Source organism: Mytilus edulis, chromosome 10 (assembly GCF_963676685.1).
Source record: "Mytilus edulis chromosome 10, xbMytEdul2.2, whole genome shotgun sequence".
In the NCBI taxonomy this organism is placed as follows: Eukaryota; Metazoa; Mollusca; class Bivalvia; order Mytilida; family Mytilidae; genus Mytilus; species Mytilus edulis.
Window position 1 is genome coordinate 64,953,268 of NC_092353.1, and position 23,844 is coordinate 64,977,111.

General features: G+C 32.7%; 1 protein-coding gene across 2 annotated transcripts in view; it reads right to left on the reverse strand.

Moving 5' to 3' along the window:
* LOC139492246 (uncharacterized) overlaps positions 1-8,702 on the reverse strand; it is a 36,279-nt gene extending 27,577 nt beyond the window's left edge. The window contains exons 1-2 of one of the 2 annotated variants that reach the window (XM_071280441.1): positions 8,596-8,702; positions 2,886-3,092 (exon numbers count right to left, since the gene is read on the reverse strand). In XM_071280441.1, coding sequence (XP_071136542.1) covers positions 2,886-2,978 — 93 coding nt within the window. In that variant the 5' untranslated portion in view covers positions 2,979-3,092; positions 8,596-8,702. Of the gene's footprint in view, positions 1-2,885; positions 3,093-8,566 lie in introns of both variants that reach the window. The other variant, XM_071280440.1, reaches the window with a different exon arrangement.
* Positions 8,703-23,844: the final 15,142 nt, after the last annotated feature.

Below are 23,844 nucleotides of genomic sequence, written 5' to 3' on the forward strand. Positions count from 1 at the left end.
AAGAAGGCATTCACGATCCATATGCCTATCGTTCACCCTCCATCTCTCCACAACTGCCGTTGCACCTAGAAGCGCCGTCACCAACTTCACCAATTGTACCAACACCTACTCCAACTTCACCAATTGTACCAACACCTACTCCAACAGAAGCAGAACCAACTGCATTTACTATACAGAAAACTCTGGCCGCTATTTATAAACAGTTGGAAATATACAACGCAAGGCAGACAGAGATGGAACGTATTATTCTTTCGCAAAATCAGAAAATCGACTACCTGGTGGCCATGCAAAGACAGCAATCATTCCGTTTGACTGCACCTCCTACTCCAACTACGCCAAGAACTCCAACTTTCCACCAACGCCAGCTCCCAGACTTTGATACTCCTACTAGAGATGAAAGGCCAGATACACCAGTTACTCCTTCTATTCCACCAGTCATGCCTTTATTTCTTGCTACAACTCCAACAGCACCCACAACAGTAAGATCCGTACCCATGCACCTATTCGCGGACATTCCAGAGGGAGTTCGTCTGTCAGAAAATGACCTAAACCAAGCAGCAAGCAGCTCGACCACACCTGGAGCTTTTGCCGTTTCGTTATTAAAGTATTTGTTTCAAGAACTCTTTACTGCAGACAACCTTAGGGTGTATTTTTCCTATAGAGGCGGTGGAAAGTTGAACAAAAGACCACTAGACGACACCAGAAAACAATATCTACGACGATATGTAACTGCATTCTATCCAAGTGTGACTTTAGATTCAGCATACACCGCTATGGTGATTGAGAAAATCAACCAGTTTCTACGTCGTCCCATCCAACAGAAGAAGTAAATGACATTTGTGTATTGATGACAATTGATGATTTTTTATTGTGTTATCTTAATATTTTAATATTGTTGATTAAATATTTTAATTTTTGAGATAAAATAAATTATGATACAACCATACATCGTATTAATCTAGTTGATAAAATATAGACTTTGTTAAATGATAGATGATTGTTTGACGTCCAGTGGCAAGTTTTGTATATTCAGGACAAGTTTTAATCTCTTTAATGTTGGTGTTGACAATTACGGTTTTTCCGTTGGTTTTGATTACGAATTTTGGTGCCCGAAAAAATCATATTCTCATCCATACTCTTACCATTCTACATTTTGAATCAATTGAAACGAAAACCAAAATAAAATTATTCACACAACCTTGTAATTCCGAGAAGAAGAAAAAAAATACAAAAAAGACCAATTAAATTCTGCTTTTTAATCTACAAAGAAAACGATACAAAACATGTACAACTTATCAATATAACTATTATTTTGATCAGAAGCATAATTCCAAAACATTACCGGTACACATTGTATGAAAATAAATTGACCTATTTATTATAGGATTACAATACTACGATGTTTCTGTTCTACATCCGGTCATAAAATTAATTGTGTGGGAATCGACAACTTGAGTCAATTGAACACCTTGGTTTTAATATAATATAAGCATGGTATGCAATCGTAAAATTCAAGGACCAGCAAAAGATTTATAGACAACGAAAGTAATGTTTTTAAATCGTCTTTTTAATTGACATAAATATGTCGAATTCTTAATATATTTATTGCCGTAATTTTCCCACGGTTATAGTTAATAGAGTGTGGCTTATTCATGAATAATAGACTTCATGGACATAATTTATTGTGTTCTTTCCAAAATATTAATAGGCAAAACAAAATCGACTTTATTATTGGTATAAAACGTAAAAAGACATTAAGTACATTTAGTTCATGAAGTTAAAAAGTACAAATTATATATAAAAAAAATCAAGATGGAAAACAATTAAAAGTGTTACCAACAGAAAAAAAGAAAAACAAATTATCTCACACGACAAAACTATAATATATTGTAATAAAGTTACATTGTACAATACATCTATATCATTTTCCGTCAATTACATCAGAATTAACATAATCATCATGTTTAAAAACCATTACCTGGTTTACACAGGTAGATAAAAAGCGTTCAACCGTAACAGATCGATTAACACGTGCTGGTCTTTAGTGTCGGTTAAGGATGAAAGGGGTCATGTAGGTAGCTGTACCTGACAAATAATTGATTTATGACTGTCGGACATATGTCCGAAATGTCCGAGATGAGATGACGGACATGTAAGAAGTCCGACTATCGTCGTAGTAAGTCTCTAAATGTACTGTACTTTATTTATCCAAGGTACAAAGGCAATAGAAAAATGAAGGCTTCAGAGTAAATGCAATGCAATTTCTGTTATAATTTATATTTCCAAGAGGCATAAATCATTAAAATTACTGATCAACACTTATTTTCCAAAGTGTCAAAGACATAAATGCTGATATTGACCTTTGCATATAATCAATATTTCGAAGTGGCATAACTATTTCATAAGTAATTGATCACCAATGATCTTTTTAATCTTCCAAGACATTGCTGATATAAATCTATGATGTAAGTTTCATAGAAATCAAAAAAAATGTACATGTAAGATTGCTAACAAGACCAGATGGACAGACAGAGTATTTTTATATCCTCCCTGAACCTGTTGCCTGGTGGACATAAAAAGTTACCTTACATGTAATAATGTGCTAAAAGAGTAAGACAAAATTAAAAGCAAGAACAAGAATGCATGTAGTAAAAAGATCACTTCACAGTTTTTACAGAGAACTTATAGAAGATGAATATTCTAGATCAGTCATCTACTAACATATAATTTTCAATCCTTCAGGCATTGATATATTTTATCTGCTACAACCCATTGATAAATTCAATATTCCAAAAGAACCAACAAGGTGAATGCAATATATAACACCTACTTATTGAGTGGAGATGCATGTATAACAATGATTATATCAAATAATACAAATGTACCTTTTCAAGTCCCTTTTTCAGTAGTTCTGCCAAATGAATACTCTCTATGTACATCCATTCTCCTTCAATGTACTTGTCAGTAAGACAAGCCATGTTTGAACTCAAGTTCAGTTATGTCATAATAATCCTTCAGACCACCATATCCCCATGTCTATAAACTTCTTCTCGTTCATGCTCATTTCTACCAGTTTAATTTCCCTTTTTAGTCTAAAAAAGAAATTACAAACAATTTGGTTATGTTTACAGAAGTTCAAAGTGCATGAATGCTTAAATGAGAAATGCTTAATCCAATTGACTTTTAGATTAAATTAAATATATGGCAATATACATGAAAAACATAAAATCTCTGTTTTACTAGATATTCTAAGCAAAAACCACACAACAGAAAAAGACATCTCAAACATACTCCAGAAGGCCAGAACATCTTTTCACCAACTAAATAAAATATGGCATACAGGCAACATAAGTGAAAATAGATGGGTAATGTATCCATAGGGACACAGATAATGCCTCTGCTAGCATGTATAAAGTTATAAAGAGAACTGTTAAAGTGAAGCTACCAAAATTTGAACTTAAACTGAGTTTAGTGGTTATAAGCATCATATATATATGTACATTTCATCAAGTTTAGTTGAGACAAACTTAAGTTAAGAGAACAGAAACGAGAAAAAAATCAGCAATTTTTCCATTTGTAAAGGGGCATAACCCTAGAATGGTAATACAATTTTTGATTGTAGTTGATTCAAATATAATCATGGACAAAGGAAACTAACTCCATTCTAAAAAAAAAAATTTACTTTATAATCTTTATTGATATTTTTGAAATTTTTCAGCAATTCTTCCATTTGTAAAGGGCATAACTCTAGAACAGTAAAAGTGACAGCCCCAAAATTCAAACCTAACACTTTCACTAATGAATTTATTTTTTTCGCAGGATTCCCTAACCGAAATTTATTTGCACGAGCCGTTTGTCTGACCGGGATTAATTTGACATGTGCTTCAGCAAAAACGACCTCGTAGTTTTGGTCATTGAAAACTCAGGAACCATATCAAGTTGTGCGGTCAAATTTTGATAAAATGTAGATAAATATCATAGGTTTAGCGTCCGTAACCTCTTCATAGAGTGAGAAGCAGTTTACCTTAAAAACGTGTGTCGAAAATGTAGATTGATTGAGATGGAAGATAATTTTTATCATTGCCTACCGTATATCACTTCCATTCGGCAACATTTCTTAAGCACACATGTGTTTCCAAATTCTATTTCTATGAGCTACTGAATTATTTTCTTTCAACACCCGTTTCTGTTTTCGTTTTCTTGGTAAAAATACTTGTAAATCGAGACTGGGGTTCACGTAGATTTTGGCCGCCTTTTGTTTACGGTTTCGAAAGAAGAAAGATAACTCGGGCTCAATAACGGACAATAACTCTTCCAGACGAGTTGTATAATACCCCCAGCGTTGATGTGCGATTACTGAACTAATTAAAAATAATTTTTAACTGCAATAATAATTGATGGAACTTCTTTACTTTATGACTTAACCCTAGTAATGCCTTAATTCTTCCTCATGTGAATGAGATAAAGCTTTCCAATACATAAAAGTAAATGAATCCAAAAAGTTAATTTTTTTTTAAGTTCTAAATCCTTGAAATTTCCAATAAATTTGATTTGGGTCATGGGGGTTGTATAATATAAAAAAAATATTTAAGCATAAATAAATGTACTACAAATAAGCAAATATTCAGCTGTATCTCAAGATAAAGAGCCTAGTGAATTTTTTTTTTTTTCAAATTGTTGAAATTAAAATCTGAACTATGTAGTCAAAATTTAGGATGTATAAAATAACATGAAATTGACAAATACTGATGTTTGTTAAAGCAGCACAAATAAATACCAAAAGCTGACAATTAATATTTTATAAATTTATTTTCATCATATTTAAACTTATTATAATCACATGCAGTAGAGGTAAAGAAGATAATATATGCAGACAACTACTGGGTACTGTTTTATTTAAACTCATGATATGTACAGACAGATTCAAGTCGTTGAAAACTAGTCCCAAAAAAAGATTAAAATACATTGTCATGATTGTACATGTTTTACTGCAAAATGCAGTTTTAAAATTCATTGATGGAAAGCTACATCAGGGAGCTGATATAGTTTGTAATAACATTTGGAAGCTATTTGTTTTAGTTTATAATGCTGGGTACTCGTTGAATAGGAGGATTCATATCATAAATTTTGATTTTGAAATTGAGTAAGGACAATGGAAACTATTTTTTTTATTTTCTGTTTATATTGTTGGGTTATTTAATGGAATGGTTTGTCAAAAAGTGAATAAAAATTACTTGAGTGAGGTTATTATACTATAACCATTGTTAACAGTCTATTAATTAATCTATTACATCCATCAGCAAGTGTTACTTACATATAAGCCTATATATTAATGTGGTATGAAGATACCTGCTTATGTGTACTAGTCCCATAAACAGTGTACATTTAAGAAGCTGAATTACAAGGTAACAGCTACAAGACCCTAATGTGGTCCCATTATCCCATTTCCAATTTGATCAGTTTTTTCTCTTACTCCTTTCTACTACATGTATATGACTTGGCATCTGAGAGAAGAAGCAATTTATATACCATTGGAAGTCCCTTTTTGAACACAAAAAAGATGTTTCCTAGTGTTAAAAATAGTTGCTTATATTGGCATTACAAATTGTAATAAACTTTAGGCACAGCCGAATTGGTCATTCATCTTTTGTGTTTGTGTGCAACATGAGGGGGGAGTTCTTCCTCATAATTTTCCAAAACAAAAAATTGAACCCCTATTAATTGTTTTCAGCAAAAAATTTTTCTTTTTTTTCCCTTTCCAATTCTGAAAAAAAAAATTCCCCTTCCCTTCTAAAACAAATATATTTTTTTTACTTCCCTTCTTTGACAATGTGGGTTTTTTTTTTTAAATGAGAAAGAAAACAATTTGTTACATAAAAATAATCATCTTGGCATCTTTCAGGTTTTTTTTTACTCTCTGTCAACATTGTTTTTCAAAACAACTTTTAAAATTTTTGTATGCTGAACAAGACTTTTAAAAACCTCTGTCACAAGACATGGAAAATAATTTACACTCGATTAAAATACGAACAAGATTGCAGAATATTGTCTCATCTTTCGAAACCACTTTTATGTAAAATAAAAAGTCAATATCTGGTATTATTTTTAATGAAAGTGGATTTTTGTTTTGTCGACCTACATACTGCAGTACAGCCTTTCAATGAAAAGAAATCAAATCCGTAGCACTACAGACTCCTGAGAATGTCTAAAACGATGATAAAAGACTCTGACTCAATCGGTCATGAAAGGTTGACTCTCAAACGGCAACGAGAAATAATAATTTACAGTCGTGCACCTGATGGCGACAATCAAAGTCTCGGTTTCAGATTATTTTACAAATATTCTTCTCACAACTCCAAAATATACATACAATCACTACTTTTGTACAAGTTAAACGACTTTCATGACCGCAGGTTAAGTTTTCTAAATGTTTCAACTCGAAATGAAACTCCTGACCACGATTGTTTATTATTCCGCCATTTTGTTTTTCACGAGGTTTTTTTTTTCTCAACAATCTTTGAAAAAAACATATTTTAACAGTGTTTTTACGCCCGATACTATAATATCTAATGCATTTGGTGTTTATCATAACATCCATGGAGCAACGGGGCCAAGAAACATGTTTAAAGGTAGTTTTTACTGTTTGCACTGTGACCGTCTAAAAATAGAAATCTATGTATCCTTAAGGATACATTTGGCATCTACACCGGTGTGCCAAAAGGATACGTTCAGGCATGCGCGCGGGTGTGCCAAAAGGATACATTCGGCATGAAAGGGTTAATCAGTATATTGTAGTAATAAGCATTGTGTATAAAATTCATAACATTTGGTTGAGGCAAACTAAAGTAAGAGAACGGAAGCAACTTTGGGACTTACAGACATACAGACGAACAAAGGTAAAACTTAAGTTAGAGAACGGAAACAAAAAAAATAGCCAATTTTACTATTTGTAAAGCGGCATAACTCTAAAACGGTAAAAGTGACTCTACCAAAATTCAAACCTGATAATTTATGTATTTAGTGGTAATAAGCATTGTGTATAAGTTGTACAATATTTAGTTGAGGCAAACTAAAGTTAGAGAACGGAAACCAACTTTGGGACGTATGGATGTACAGACAGACAAGAGTAAAACTTAATGCCCCTTCTGCTACAGTGGGGGCATAAAAACAAAAAAAAAGATCTACAACATTAATGTGCTTTCTACCTTATTGTATGGTGCAGAATGCTGGAGAAGAACACAGAAAGACAGCCAAAGACTCTCTGGATTCCACACCAAATGTATATAAGAAAAATATGTATAAAGATAAATTGGCTAGCAAAGTTATCCAATAAAGAGCTGTACAAAAGAGCAGGACAAAAAGATCTAATGACCACCATAAAACAACGAAGATTCAGATGTAGGACACACCTTAAGAAAAAGACCAGGATAACATCACCAAAAAGCTCTAAATTGGACACCATCTGAAGGTAAAAGAAATAAAGGAAGACCAAAAGAAACATGGAGAAGAACAATTGGGGTGAAATTATAAAAGCATGGGAAAGACCTAGGGTGAAATGGAGAAGATTGCAAAAAACAGACAACAGTGGAGTGATGTTGGCCTGGTATCAGCCTTATACATAATTTCATGTTTGCATCACAGCTGAAGATTGACCAATCAGATAATTAGATTGTGTTTATCTATTTGAATATTGGAGTTGAAGCGGTTACAAATCCTCGATTTTACCATATATAGGTACACAAACTTAAAACTCAATTTATTTTTTGTTGAATCATTGAAATTAAATTTGAGATCGTTTTTTCAAATCTCCTTATCATATTAGACATGTGTTATAAAAATCTTTGTGATATCTTTTATCGTTTGCTTTTAAATTGGAATTAAAAATTGTATTTTCCCATAGAGTTTGAGGTAAAATCCCGAGAATTTCACCTCCTAGAAATTTAAAGTGCCAGGATGTTCGAAAATATGTATATGCCAGCTGGCATGAACAGGACTAGTATTTTTTTTACTTGATATTCCAAATTTACATTAGTACACATTTGTTATATAAATGGTTTAAGGCTTAATTTGGAAGCCCCATATTTTGGGGTGGTTTTTTTTCAATATTACAAAATTCATGGACATGTTTTGAAAATATAATAACAAAAAGATATATCCTAGTCTTGTGAGTTTAAGTGCTATTAAGAGTTCACTATTCTCATTGAAAAACCATGCATAGTACAGATAATCATACATACATATATGAAAACATATGATGTGTCCATATACATGTAGTTCTTTGAAAATGTGTGCCCTTTTAAAATGGTTTCTCATCCAATGAAGAAATATGTTATCACTTAAAAAGTACCCCTGATAAAAGGGACAGTCATTGTATTGAGGGTTATCTCTCATTTGAGAGGTAACCTGATAGTTTTTAACTAGTTTGAGTTGTGTGTGAACTCCGCATATGACAGTTTGGGGAGATGAAAAATAGTTGGTCTATGTTCAGTCTTTAACTTTACGCTTTATCACAATTTATTTTACTTTTTATTTGTGTCATGTTTAGTCAATTTACAACATTTCATACCTATGTAATCGTCCCAAATATTATTATACCTGACAATAAATGTTTATCACTGATGTTTTGATCAAAGGTATATGCTGGTTATTCGTCATATCAGGATGAGGTCATTCGCGACCAATCAGCTGAGCATTTTGAAAGTGCTAAAATACTGTTTCCAATCCGGGAAAAGTTAATAATCAATATCTATTCTTTTAATAAATATTGTTAAACTGTTGATTTTCATGGAGAGGTGGAGGATTTGGAATGTCTTTTTCTTCAATATTTAAAAGTTGCAGCTGTTTTTGTTTTTTGTTTTTTATTTCTGTTTCAGTTAAATTATTTTCTTCTTGCATGCTAAACAAGTGTGGACACAGATCAGTGTGGACAGTAGTATGAATGTTTGACAGTGTTTAATTTTGACAAAGAGTTCCATATATATTAAACTGTGTTGCACATTGACAGCTTTACTGAGCCAAACACTTAACGTTAGCAGTATTGTGTATTTGATACTTTGTTTTAATGTTATTTAAAGACTGTCATGGAGACACTAATTAATTGCATCATTGATTACCAAATGATTATGATAAAATATGTTCTACACCTTTGATTTTGCATGCATTTGTAGCTAGGAGAGGAACTCAAACTTCATTTCTTCACGATTGTATATGTTCTATTTATATGGTTATGTTTATGTTTCATCCCCAGTACCATCAGTAACTTGAATATTTCGTTTAAATGTCAAAATTGTTTCTCGTCATGCTTAGAAGATATTCAATTGTCCTAATATGTTCTATTTGTCTAAAAAGTTACAGAATTTAAAATGAAAAAGGTGTTGCAAAAATATTCTTGTTCCAATATTTTTGTGTTATATGAATACAAATATTAGTAAAGTACAGTATTAAGCTAGTTTTGTTGTGGTATGAAACTGCTGTTATTAACATTTACTGTTAATTCACACAATTTGACAAATTGTTCATGCTAAATTGAATATACTGAATATTCTTAGTATCATGTTTTTACGCAACCGGTTTGAGAATTGTTGGACTGAATATATTTAACAAACAAACTGGTACTACAGAAGATCCCACCGGTCAGTTTATTTGTTAATGACAGGTACTAGCTATAGAAGCAGCTAAGGTAGCCAATGAGAAGCCGGGTATGTGAATTTGAACGTTACAGAACATTTTGTTTTATTTCCGGATCGATTGCAGAAGTATGTTTCAAGTTTCAAACAGGAGGGTTTTTGTATGGTAACATCCAAATGTTATGGGGTTATGTATGTCTTTCTGATATGTTTTGGAATTGATGGTATACCTTAAATAGGTTCTGTAAAATTCTCTTAAAATTTTTTTGACTTTCGACTTTTGAATAAGAGTATAGCATAATTATTGTATTGGCTATTGTCTCTAGTCGATATCATATGTTACCTATCAATTTCTGTTGAGTTATTTGTTAATTGTCGCTGAATTACTACCTAGCATATCAACAGATAGAGGATATGTTTTACACGCCATTGGTGTGGCTCATTGTTCCTTGTTGACCACATTCCGTTCTTTATATTCATGTTCTTTGGTCTTTGATGGATAGTTTTCTCGTTGCGAAGCATACAAAATCTGATTGAATTGTGGACACGTTTTCTCCTCACTCTGCAGGGATTTTTCCTGGTATGACTAATAAGTTCTTTTAAACAACTACAACTTAAATGTAAAACACATTTCTTTTTGATCAGGTTCTAGTAACAGCACATGTACCACCGGGTGTTAATCCTACCCCTAATAGAGTCCCCTGGATGTAACCACATTCTATAAGCAAATGTTCTAATGTCTCTTCTTTACAGTCACAGGCTACACAATGATCTTCAGTTCCTTCTTTGTATATCTTATATCTTAAAGGTTGTAGCATATAAGTTCCAGTTAATAGTTTGATCTTGGTAGGTACTCTCTTGTTGTCTCTTTGAGATTGGTGCTTGATTCGCAATATTGGATGTATTTTTCCTGGCATGAATATATCACTGTTAAGGTATCGAAGGCCGGTATAGAGCTTAGCTAGAGATGTTATTCGCTTAATCCAGTAGGCACTGATACCTTTTTATGCCCCACCTACGATAGTAGAGGGGCATTATGTTTTCTGGTCTGAGCACCGTTCGTCTGTGCGTCCGTCTGTGCGTCTGTCTGTGCGTCCGTCCGTTCAGGTTAAAGTTTTTGGTCAAGGTAGTTTTTGATGAAGCTGAAGTCCAATCAACTTGAAACTTAGTAGACTTGTTGCTTATGATATGATCTTTCTAATTTTAAAGCCAAATTAGACTTTTGACCCCAATTTCACGGTCCACTGAACATAGAAAATGAAAGTGGGAGTTTCAGGTTAAAGTTTTTGGTCAAGGTAGTTTTTGGTGAAGCTGAAGTCCAATCAACTTGAAACTTAGTACACTTGTTGCTTATGATATAATCTTTTTAATTTTGAAGCCAAATTAGACTTTTGACCCCAATTTCACGGTCCACTAAACATAGAAAATGAAAGTGGGAGTTTCAGGTTTAAGTTTTTGGTCAAGGTTGTTTTTGAAAAAATTGAAGTCCAATCAACTTGAAACTTAGTAGGCCTACATATGTTCCCTATAGTATAATCTTTCTAATTTTAATACCAAATTAGATTATTACCCAATTTGATCACGGTTCATGGAACATGGAAAAGGATAGTGCGAGTGGGGCATCCGTGTACTTTGGACACATTCTTGTTTAGCTTTATTTAACAGTTCATCCTTTTTTATCTGAATATCTAGCCACTCACTTGCATTTCCTAGATCGTATGTTAACATGCTTGTTTTTACTTTAATAAACCAACTGTTACTATTCATTGACTTGATGCACAATTGCCTCCTTGCTAGTTGTTTTTGGGTTGGGTACATACATTTATGAAGAGGGTCATAACCTTTAAGTGTATTTGTGCTTCTACTGGTAGTATCGCACAGCGGCATGCACGATAGATCTACCCTTAAGTGCCTCTTCTTGCACTGATAGCCAATCAAAAAGCTCCATTCTTTATCAAGTTGAAACGACAAAGAATACAAAATTAATAAAATATAAACTTTTACATTTTCTAACATTACTCGTAAAATAAAACATTTCTATAACAGTTTCCACAAAAATTAAGGTAAAATACATTATTCTTTTAATCAACCAATGAAATCGCTAGCCTTTCATCTGAGGTAATCTGGTAATGGCGACACATGAGCACTGTCTGTAACAGAAACGAAGATCGACAAGTTTAAGCAAAATGCATAACCTTCAGTGGGGAAAAGTAAATTCTAGAACTCAATTCGAATTTGAAAAAGAGTGTATATAAGTAAGTTTGGCTGTCATTGTCCAAAACTGACAGAAAGTATGTCTAAAGTTTCAGATGAAAAAGTACGGGAACTTTCTCAAAAATTAACAAGTTTCAAAAATCTGAATATCACAATATTCCTCATTTTCTTCCCATTTGTTGGTAAAAGTTTATAAACAAACACAATTATTAAAGCATTTGCAATAACTAGATAAACATAAAAATATGGAGAGTAATTTTAACAAAATCTTGATGTTTACAATTTATGCAAAAATGAAAACATTCCTGACTTGGAATAATTTATGAAAATATCTCTTCTATAAACAACAAACAAACAGTAAAGCCCTATTATCATAGGAACTTAGCACTCATATAGAATAAATAACATTATCAACAATTTTAAACATATATCGTATCTATAACAAGGAAAAACTTTTTTACAGCAGAATAAAAATATAAAATCAAAGTACTGAAGTACTGAACATCAGATGACCGCAGGTTCTTGTGGATGGTCAAAAGCAGTGCAGCAGTGGCAGATCCAGAAATTTTCATAAGAGGGAGCCCGCTCCAGTCACGCATCAGTGATTCCCTATATAAGCTACCAAACACCCCCTGGCCCCCCAAAATCAGCCACTGAAAAGCACATGTCACAGAAACAGATCACATCTCTATACCTGAAACTGAGGTTAATTTACAGAGATATTTTTTTGATACAAGTTCGTGCTTGGATGATAAATAAATGACAGGAAATTCTACCTCACCATAATAACTATCATATTGTAGTGATACAAATCGGTATACCATGGGCTGTTATACTAATATAATAATAGTCCAAGAGAATACACTGGTTTGTTGTTATACATTATATTAATATTACGGTTGCATGTATCATCTATTTATATAATATGAGGCAGGCCGGTGAATGGAGACGAAGTCTGTATGAATTATTTTATTTTGTAACTTACATACCGGGGTAATTTAAAAAAAAAAAAGAAAAAGAAATAACTTAACCCTTTCACCGATAGCTGCCCAGACAGAAGCTACTCTGTGACGATGGCTTCCCTGGCTAATATTACTCAAGTGTGAGATCTTCATAATAAATATCAATAAAAACTTGTTTGTAGTTATTTGTGTATTTATTTCATTCACTAACACCATGTTCACAGTTTTGTTCATGTTTTGATAATTTATTCTTCATAAAATATTCAAATTTTTCAAATTTTCGGCATTATCTAGGTGAAATTCTCAAAATTCTGCTCTAAGACCCCAAATCGTAATTTTTTAACCCAAAACGGCAAAATTTTGAAATTTTTTATGAGGCTGTACAAATTCCTCGCACTGAACGATGTCCATTCCAAGTGTTTTGTACAAAAAACGACATTTTATGTCAAAAAAGTATACTAGTTTGGCTTCAATTCTTCCATATTCTTTCAAAAAAAATGTTCCCTCATTTCAAATTCTCGTAAATTCTGTAAATTTCGTCTGATTTTGACACGGTTTTCAACAAACGGAAGCGCCATGTTTACACTTTCATCCGGGTATTCATCAAAGAAAGATAAGTCATGTTTGCACTGTTTTGAGCGGGAAATATAAAAGAGGTATTCCGATCCCGGTAAAACGGGACTCATCGTCAGCTGTCTGAAGCGTGAATCCTGGTAAACCGGGACTCATCGGCGAAAGGGTTAACGTTTCTGATTTTGGTTCTGTTGTTAGAGATTTTACTTGGCACGTTTTTTAAGTTATGACGTCATGTTCAATGTAAACAAAGAAACACAATGCATCAGGTAACGTTAATTCAGTATAATCAAAGACAAAGAATTATTAAAAATGAAATATTGGTATTGTGTTCCTTGAGTTCCTATATTATACTAGACTACTAAAAGTCTCACAACAACGAGACCAGAAGAAGGAAGTAGATTTCTGCGTTCTGAACAAATGCAGGAATAAAAAAAAGCAACAAAAAAAATGTATGCATGATGGAAATTTAGGCCATAGCAAGACATTGGAGTGACCTCAAGGTCATCCTCTGTAAAAATATATGCCCTGGGGGTTACTTGTCACAGTATTAAGGGGAGATAATCAATCCAAATGACTTCATAGGGGGTGAACAATAAAGATTTGTTTTCTACTGACAGGTTTGAGGTAACGGTAGGTTATACTTTGTGTATGTTGTATTAAGGGGAGATAATCAATCCAATTGACTTCATGGGGGGTGAACAAAAAGATTTGTTTTATACTGTAATGTTTGAGGCAATGGTAGGTTATACTTTGTGTATAATTTATAAAGGGGAGATAATCAATCCAAATGACTTCATAGGGGTTGAACAATAAAGGTTTGTTTTATACTGTCAGGTTTGAGGTAATGGTAAGTTATACTTTGTGTATATTGTATAAAGGGGAGATAATCAATCCAAATGACTTCATAGGGGTTGAACAATAAAGGTTTGTTTTATACTGTCAGGTTTGAGGTAATGGTAAGTTATACTTTGTGTATATTGTATAAAGGGGAGATAATCAATCCAAATGACTTCATAGGGGGTGAACAATAAAGATTATATTCTGTCTACTGTCAGGTTTGAGGTAACAGTAGGTTATATATACTTTGTGTATAATGTATTAAGGGGAGATAACAAATCCAAATGACTTCATAAGAGGTGAACAGTAAAGATTTGTTTTATACTGTCAGGTTTGAGATAACAGTAGGTTATACTTTGTATATAATGTATTAAGGGGAGGTAATCAATAAAAAATGACTTCTTAGGTGGTGAACAATAAAGATTTGTTTTATACTGTCAGGTTTGAGGTAACGGTAGGTTATATATACTTTGTGTATAATGTATTAAGGGGAGATAATCAATCCAAATGACTTCATAGATCATGGAGAACAATAAAGATAAATTTGTTTTATACTGTCAGGTTTGAGGTAATGGTAGGTCATACTTTGTGTATAATGTATTAAGGGGAGATAATCAATCCAAATGACTTCATAGGTGGTGAACAAAAAGATTGTTTTATACTGTCAGGTTGGAGGTAACAGAGGGTTATACTTTGTGTATAATGTATTAAGGGGAGATAATCAATCCGAATGACTTCATACAGGGTGAACAATAAAGATTTGTTTTATACGGTTAGGTTTGATCATGAGGTAACAGTAGGTTATATATACTTTGTGTATAATGTATTAAGGGGAAATAATCAATTCAAATAACTTCATAGGGGGTGAACAATAAAGATTTGTTTGATAATGTCAGGTTTGAGGTAATGGTAGGTTTTACTTTGTGTATATTGTATAAATGGGTGATAATAAATCCAAATGACTTCATAGGAGGTGAACGAAAAATTGTTTTATGCTGTCTGGTTTGATGTAACAGAAGGTTATACTTTGTGGATAATGTATAAACTGGAGATAATCAATCCAAATGACTTCATAGGGAGTAAACAATAAAGATTTGTTTTATACTGTTAGGTTTGAGGTAACAGTATGCTGTACTTTGTTTATAATGTATTAAGGGGAGATGATCAATCCAAATGACTTCATAGGGGGTGAACAATAAAGATTTGTTTTATACTTTAAGGTTTGAGGTAATGGTAGGTTATACTTTGTGTATAATGTATTAAGGGGAGACAATAAAAGATTGTTTATACTGTCAGGTTTGAGGTAAACGTAGGTTATACTTTGTGTATAATGTATGAAGGGGAGATAATCAATCCAAATGACTTCATAGGGGGTGAACAATAAAGATTTGTTTTATACTGTCAGGTTGGAGGTAACGATAGGTTATATATACTTTGTGTGTAATGTATTAAGGGAAAATAATCAATCCAAATGACTTAATTAGGTGTGAACAATAAAGATTTGTTTGTATACTGTCAGGTTTGAGGTAATGGTAGGTTATATATACTTTGTGTATAATGTATTAAGGGGAGATAATCAATCCAAATGACTTCATAGGGGGTAAACAAAAAAATAGTTTTATGCTGTCAGGTTTGAGGTAACAGAAGGTTATACTTTGTGTATAATGAATAAAGGGTAGATATTAATCAATCCAAATGACTTCATCGGGGGTGAACAATAAAGATTTGTTTTATACTGTCAGGTTTGAAGTAATGGTAGGTTATACTTTGTGTATAATGTATTATGGGGAGATAATACATCCAAATGACTTTATAGGAGGTGAACAATAAAGATTTGTTTTATACTGTCAGGTTTGAGGTAACAGTATGTTATACTTTGTGTATAATGTATTAAGGGGAGGTAATCAATCCAAATAACTTCATAGGTGGTGAACAAAAAAGATTGTTTATACTGTCAGGTTTGAGGTTACAGTAGGTTATACTTTGTATATAATGTATGAAAGGGAGATAATCAATTGAAATGACTTTATAGATGGTGAACATTAAGATTTGTTTTATACTGTCAGGTTTGAGGTAACGGTAGGTGATATATACTTTGTGTATATTGTATTAAGGGGAGATAATCAATCCAGATGACTTCATAGGGGGTGAACAATAAAGATTTGTTTGTATACTGTCAGGTTTGAACTAATGGTAGGTTATACTTTGTGTATATTGTATAAAGGGTAGATAATCAATCCCAGTGACTTCATAGGGGGTGAACAATAAAAATTTGTTTGTATACTGTCAGGTTTGAGGTAATGGTAGGTTATACTTTGTGTATATTGTATAATGGGGAGATAATCAATCCAAATGACTTCATAGGGGGTGAACAATAAAGATTTGTTTTATACTGTCAGGTTTGAGTTAACGGTAGGTTATACATACTTAAACTTTGTGTATAATGTATTAAGGGGAGATAATAAATCCAAATGACTTCATAGGAGGTGAACAATAAAGTTTTTTTTATACTGTTACATGTAGGTTTGAGGTAACAATAGGTTATATATCCTTTGTGTATAATGTACTAAGGGGAGATAATCAATCCAAATGACTTCATAGGTGGTTAACAATAAAGATTTTTTTGATACTGTCAGGGTTGAGGTAATGGTAGGTTATACTTTGTATATATTGTATAAAGGGGAGATAATCAATCCAAATGATTTCATAGGTGGTGAACAAAAAGTTTGTTTATACTGTCAGGTTTGAGGTTACAGTAGGTTATACTTTGTATATAATGTATGAAGGGGAGATAATCAATTGAAATGACTTTATAGATGGTTAACAATAAAGATTTGTTTTATACTGTCAGGTTTGAGGTAACGGTAGGTTATATATACTTTGTGTATATTGTATTAAGGGGAGATAATCAATCCAATAGACTTCATAGGGGGTGAACAATAAAGATTTGTTTGTATACTGTCAGGTTTGAGCTAATGGTAGGTTATACTTTGTGTATATTGTATAAAGGGTAGATAATCAATCCAAATGACTTCATAGGGGGTGAACAATAAGGATTTGTTTGTATACTGTCAGGTTTGAGGTAATGGTAGGTTATACTTTGTGTATATTGTATAAAGGGGGGATAATCAATCCAAATGACTTCATAGGGGGTGAACAATAAAGATTTGTTTTATACTGTCAGGTTTGAGTTAACTGTAGGTTATACCTACTTTGTGTATAATGTATTAAGGGGAGATAATAAATCCAAATGACTTCATAGGAGGTGAACAATAAAGATTTGTTTTATACTGTTAGGTTTGAGGTAACAGTAGGTTATATATACTTTGTGTATAATCATGGAAGTATTATATTGACAGGAACTCCAACAAACCGACTTCAAACGTTTATAGTGCGATGCCGCAAAATCGTTAAGTATCTGTTAATTAATTTGACCTCCTTCAATTAGTTGTATCGATGCATGGGTTCAACGACGTTTTCGGGATACTCGTAATTACAGAATTTACCGAAGTAACCGGATGTATATATAAATGTCAAGGATAAGACATTTAACGACCATGCCAATATTTGACAGTTGACAATTTATAGTTTTTAGGTTTTCTATGTTAATAAACTATCAACATTCACAAATATTTCACTAATCAATATGGACATGCACGATTTTGATGATGAAGAATTTGAAAAAAATTATCGGAGAAGAAATTGAACAGTTTTATTGCTTTTGTAAATCTGAAACATGTTCAATAGAAAAGATGATTCCGTGTGAAGGACCCGACTGCAAAACAAAATTTTTCCACCACAGTTCCGCCATATCAGTTTACTGAAAGAAAAAAAAGTAATGCTATTCTTCATTTGATTCAGTTGTAGTAAAAAAATAACCATCCCCCTTTTGCGCTACCAATGTGAAACAAAATCATTACTGACAACTAACTGATTAATTTCAAACAGATGCCATATGATCCCCCCCCCCCCCCCCCCCCCCCCCCCCCCCTCCCCCAAAAAAAAAAGCATAATCGTTTCCATGGACATCATTTTCAATCGCAAATATCTATTTTTATTCTTTATATTCGCTTATTTGTTTCTCTGTTATTTGTTTTGTGCATAATCAGGCCAATAGAATTTTTTTCATATATGAAATGAATTTGCTAAAATATGTTTAAGGCTGTAAGGTGACCTAAAGTTGAAAACTTCTGTTTCATTTGATCTCTGGTGGAGAGTAGTCTTATTGGCAATCATATCTTCTTATTTTTATATTGAATTATAATGAATATCTTGTGTAAGGAAACAAATAGTTGTAATCTGCATGTATAATTGAGGTTTACTGCTAACAAATCACTTGTTGAATTGTTTACTGAAAGTCCGGTGTCAAATGTTTCATTCATTTCAACAAAAAGAAAATTTTATAAATTTCCCAAAGCAAATCCATCAGACGCCAGAGCAATCTCGGACCAGGTTGAATTTAAAAAAAAAAAGAAGGTGTACATATAATCTGTGTTTTAACTTGATACATACTAGAGATAATCACGGGCGTATAATTATCCACCTCTTAGTGCTTAAACAATTTCTATAAATATGTTAAGTTACATTTTACGATCGAGAAACTATTAATATTTGTGTTACACTCGATTAAAATTTACAATCTTTAACTTAAAATTTGAGTTATCAGGCGCCATCAGGCACACTACACGGACATCAAATTATTTTCTGCCAACACTCTACTTCAGAGTCATGTAATCTGCATAATCCGATATTTCCCGATTTCCTAGTTCTAGTGATAAAAACATATTAGACAAAACTAAAAATAATCTTATCTTCTTTCCAAATACAGTTATTTTTCTTTTGTCATTCTGTTAAATATGGACCGATTTTTAAGATTGTTTCAGCTGTAGTCTTTAATTATTGTATAGAAACAGGTGTCGTTATTCATGTAGCGATTCGCAATTAGCCACGGGAGTTTCCGTGTTTATTTACATTGGTAGGTAGATTAGACCCTCGATAACAGATCACGTGATAAGATCAGTTTCTGTAAACTACACACGCGAGGGCGGCATCGCAGATACCCCACAAAGGAGTTATCACATACTTGACATACTGAGTCGGAACCTTTTATTTTCCTAAAGAAATCAGTGGGGTGCGAATGTGCTAATTTTTCGTTGGAGTTCCTGTCAATATAATACTTCCATGGTATAATGTATTAAGGGGAGATAATCAATCCAAATGACTTCATAGGTGGTTAATAAAGATTTGTTTGATACTGTCAGGTTTGAGGTAATGGTAGGTTATACTTTGTATATATTGTATAAAGGGGAGATAATCAATCCAAATGATTTCATAGGGAGTGAACAATAAAGATTTGTTTTATACTGTCAGGTTGGAGGTAACAGTAGGTTATACTTTGTGTATAATGTATTAAGGGGAGGTAATCAATCAAAATGACTTCTTAGGTGGTGAACAATAAAGATTTGTTTTATACTGTCAGGTTTGAGGTAATGGTAGGTTATACTTTGTGTATAATGTATTAAGGGGAGGTAATCAATCAAAATGACTTCTGAGGTGGTGAACAATAAACATTTGTTTTATACTGTCAGGTTTGAGGTAATGGTAGGTTATACTTTGTATATAATGTATTAAGGGGAGATAATCAATCCAAATGACTTCATAGATGGTGAACAAAAAGATTGTTTATACTGTCAGGTTTGAGGTAATGGAAGGTTATACTTTGTATATTGTATAAAGGGGAGATAATCAATCCAAATGACTTAATAGGGGGTGAACAATAAAGATTTGTTTTATACTGTCAGGTTTGAAGTAATGGTAGGTTATATTTTGTGTATAATGTATTATGGGGAGATAATAAATCCAAATGACTTCATAGGAGGTGAACAATAAAGATTTGTTTTATACTGTCAGGTTTGAGGTAACAGTATGTTATACTTTGTGTATAATGTATTAAGGGGAGGTAATCAATCCAAATAACTTCATGGTGGTGAACAAAAAGATTGTTTATACTGTCAGGTTTGAGGTTACAGTAGGTTATACTTTGTATATAATGTATGAAGGGGAGATAATCAATTAAAATGACTTTATAGATGGTGAACAATAAAGATTTGTTTTATACTGTCAGGTTTGAGGTAACGGTAGGTTATATATACTTTGTGTATATTGTATTAAGGGGAGATAATCAATCCAAATGACTTCATAGGGGTTGAACAATAAAGATTTGTTTGTATACTGTCAGGTTTGAGGTAATGGTAGGTTCTACTTTGTGTATATTGTATAAAGGGTAGATAATCAATCCAAATGACTTCATAGGGGGTGAACAATAAAGATTTGTTTGTATACTGTCAGGTTTGAGGTAATGGTAGGTTATACTTTGTGTATATTGTATAAAGGGGGGATGATCAATCCAAATTACTTCATAGGGAGTGAACAATAAAGATTTGTTTTATACTGTCAGGTTTGAGGTAACTGTAGGTTATACATACTTTGTGTATAATGTATTAAAGGGAGATAATAAATCCAAATGACTTCATAGGAGGTGAACAATAAAGATTTGTTTTATACTGTTAGGTTTGAGGTAACAGTAGGTTATATATACTTTGTGTATAATGTATTAAGGGGAGATAATCAATCCAAATGACTTCATAGGTGGTTAATAAAGATTTGTTTGATACTGTCAGGTTTGAGGTAATGGTAGGTTATACTTTGTATATATTGTATAAAGTGGAGATAATCAATCCAAATGATTTCATAGGGAGTGAACAATAAAGATTTGTTTTATACTGTCAGGTTGGAGGTAACAGTAGGTTATACTTTGTGTATAATGTATTAAGGGGAGGTAATCAATCAAAATGACTTCTTAGGTGGTGAACAATAAAGATTTGTTTTATACTGTCAGGTTTGAGGTAATGGTAGGTTATACTTTGTATATAATGTATTAAGGGGAGATAATCAATCCAAATGACTTCATAGGTGGTGAACAAAAAGATTATTTATACTGTCAGGTTTGAGGTAATGGTGGGGAGTTAATCAATCAAAATGACTTCTTAGGTGGTGAACAATAAACATTTGTTTTATACTGTCAGGTTTGAGGTAATGGTAGGTTAGACTTTGTGTTTAATGTATTAAGGGGAGATAATCAATCCAAATGACTTTATAGATGTTGAACAATAAAGATTTGTTTGTATACTGTCAGGTTTGAGGTAATGGTAGCTTCTACTTTGTGTATATTGTATAAAGGGGAGATTATGAATCCAAATGACTTCATAGGGGGTGAACAATAAAGATTTGTTTGTATACTGTCAGGTTTGAGGTAATGGTAGGTTCTACTTTGTGTATATTGTATAAAGGGGAGATAATCAATCCAAATGACTTCATAGGGGGTGAACAATAAAGATTTGTTTGTATACTGTCAGGTTTGAAGTAATGGTAGGTTAAACTTTGTGTATATTGTATTAAGGGGAAGTAATCAATCAAAATGACTTATTAGATGGTGAACAATAAAGATTTGTTTTATACTGTCAGGTTTGAGGTTATGGTAGGTTATATATACTTTGTAAATACTGTATTAAGGGGAGACAATCAATCCAAATTACTTCATAGGATGTGAACAATAAAGATTTGTTTTATATTGTCAGGTTTGAGGTAACAGTAGGTTATACTTTGTGTGTAATGTATTTAGGGGAGATAATAAATCCAAATGACTTCATAGGGGGTAAACAATAAAGATTTGTTTGTATACTGTCAGGTTTGAGGTAACGGTAGGTTATATATACTTTGTGTATAATGTATTAAGAGGAGATAATCAATCCAAATCACTTCATAGGAGGTGAACGATAAAGATTTGTTTTATACTGTCAGGTTTGAGGTAACAGTAGGTTATACTTTGTGTATAATGTATTTAGGGGAGGTAATCAATCAAAATGACTTCTTAGGTGGTGAAAAATAAAACTTTGTTTGTATACTGTCAGGTGTTGATTGGCTATTTATGGCTTCAATATAATTCTATTGTCTATTCTAATGTCTTTACTAAACTATAAACTAAACCCACCAAGTAACATGTACCTGAAAATAATATAAACAAAATAATAGAAAACACAGTAGTTAACAATCTAATCCTTTTCTCTTTTCACTAGAAATGTTAATGTCCAAATAAAAATGAAAATGAAGGCAATTAAAATGTCATAGTATCAAGTATTTATCTGATCTTTCTTCTCCTTTTTTTTTTTTATTGTCAGTTGCACTAATTACAAAAGGCTTGAATTCAAAAGTCCTTTTTCAAAACAACGTAAAATGTCTTGTCCAGAAGCACCATGCTTTGTAAGAATATTGGCGATTTGTTCATTTGTCTGAATCCATTTTACTTCTTTAAGCTCTCCACCTTGAAGTAATTGCTTTATTGCATTGATCTCCACCCTCAATCTCTTTTCTCCAACAGGTTTATCAGAGTATATTGCATGATAAAGGTCTTTGTTGTCAACGAAACAATCTACTGGAGTATGCATCAAATCGTTCTCATTATGCATTAATTCCTTAAACAGGGCTGCTAAAGATATAACACAGTCCACACCATCAGCTAAGGCCAAGGCTTCACTTGCTAAAGTACTACGTACAACTCTTCTTAATTTCTTAGACTGCCAAGTGATTGGGTTCACTTTACCATCATCGCCCATCAAAAACACAACATAACCACCCTGACTTCCACCATCTGGAAGATTTCCAAATGATGCATCACTGAACAAAATAAATTTCACATCATGTCCAAGATTCTGGAATTGCAGTGAAACGGGATCGTTTTGCACCTTCCTAATTATTTTATTGACTTTCTTTAGATCTTCAATAGTGCTAGACTTAATTTTTGATGAAATAGCAGCAACATCAAACGCAATGTCTGGACGTGTTTGTCTTGCTAACCATAATAATTGTCCTATTTTTGACCTCAATAGTGTCTGTTCTGATGATGAAAGAGGAGATGTTTTAACTCTGTCTTTATCTATTAAAACAGTCTTTAACATTCTGACATAGTCTTGCTGGCTGAGAACAATAGTTTCATTTTCTTGGCTGAGGTCAAGACCTAAATATTTGAAAGACTCACAGGATTCTTTCCCTACCTTGAACATATCCCTAATTCTGGACACAACACTTTTCTCAAAGGTACTGGATCCTGCCCAAAGAAAGTCATCTACATGAACTGCTAGGACACCAGTCAAACCTTTTTCATTATACCAATAAAAAACTGCTGAATCAATTTTGGACACTGTTCCTCCACAATCTAGCAATGTTGCTTTAACTTTTTCATACCACTTTAAGGATGCATCAACAAGACCATATACACATTTGTTAAGGCGCCAGACTTTACCAGTTGCTTTAACTTCTTTAGGAGGTCTCAAGTAGACTTCTCTTTGCATTTTCTCTCCTTGAAGAAAAGCAGTTTTAATGTCCACAGAATTAATTGACCATCTTTTACTAGCAATAATTGATAAAATTAGTCGTAGAGACTGCTTTTCACATGTTGGTGAATTCTTTGGTATCTCATCTAGACTGTCTTCTTCAAAACCTTTTGCTACCAATCTAGCTTTTCTATGAAATTCGTTCTCTAATTCTTTCATAGTGTAAACCCATCTTGTTGA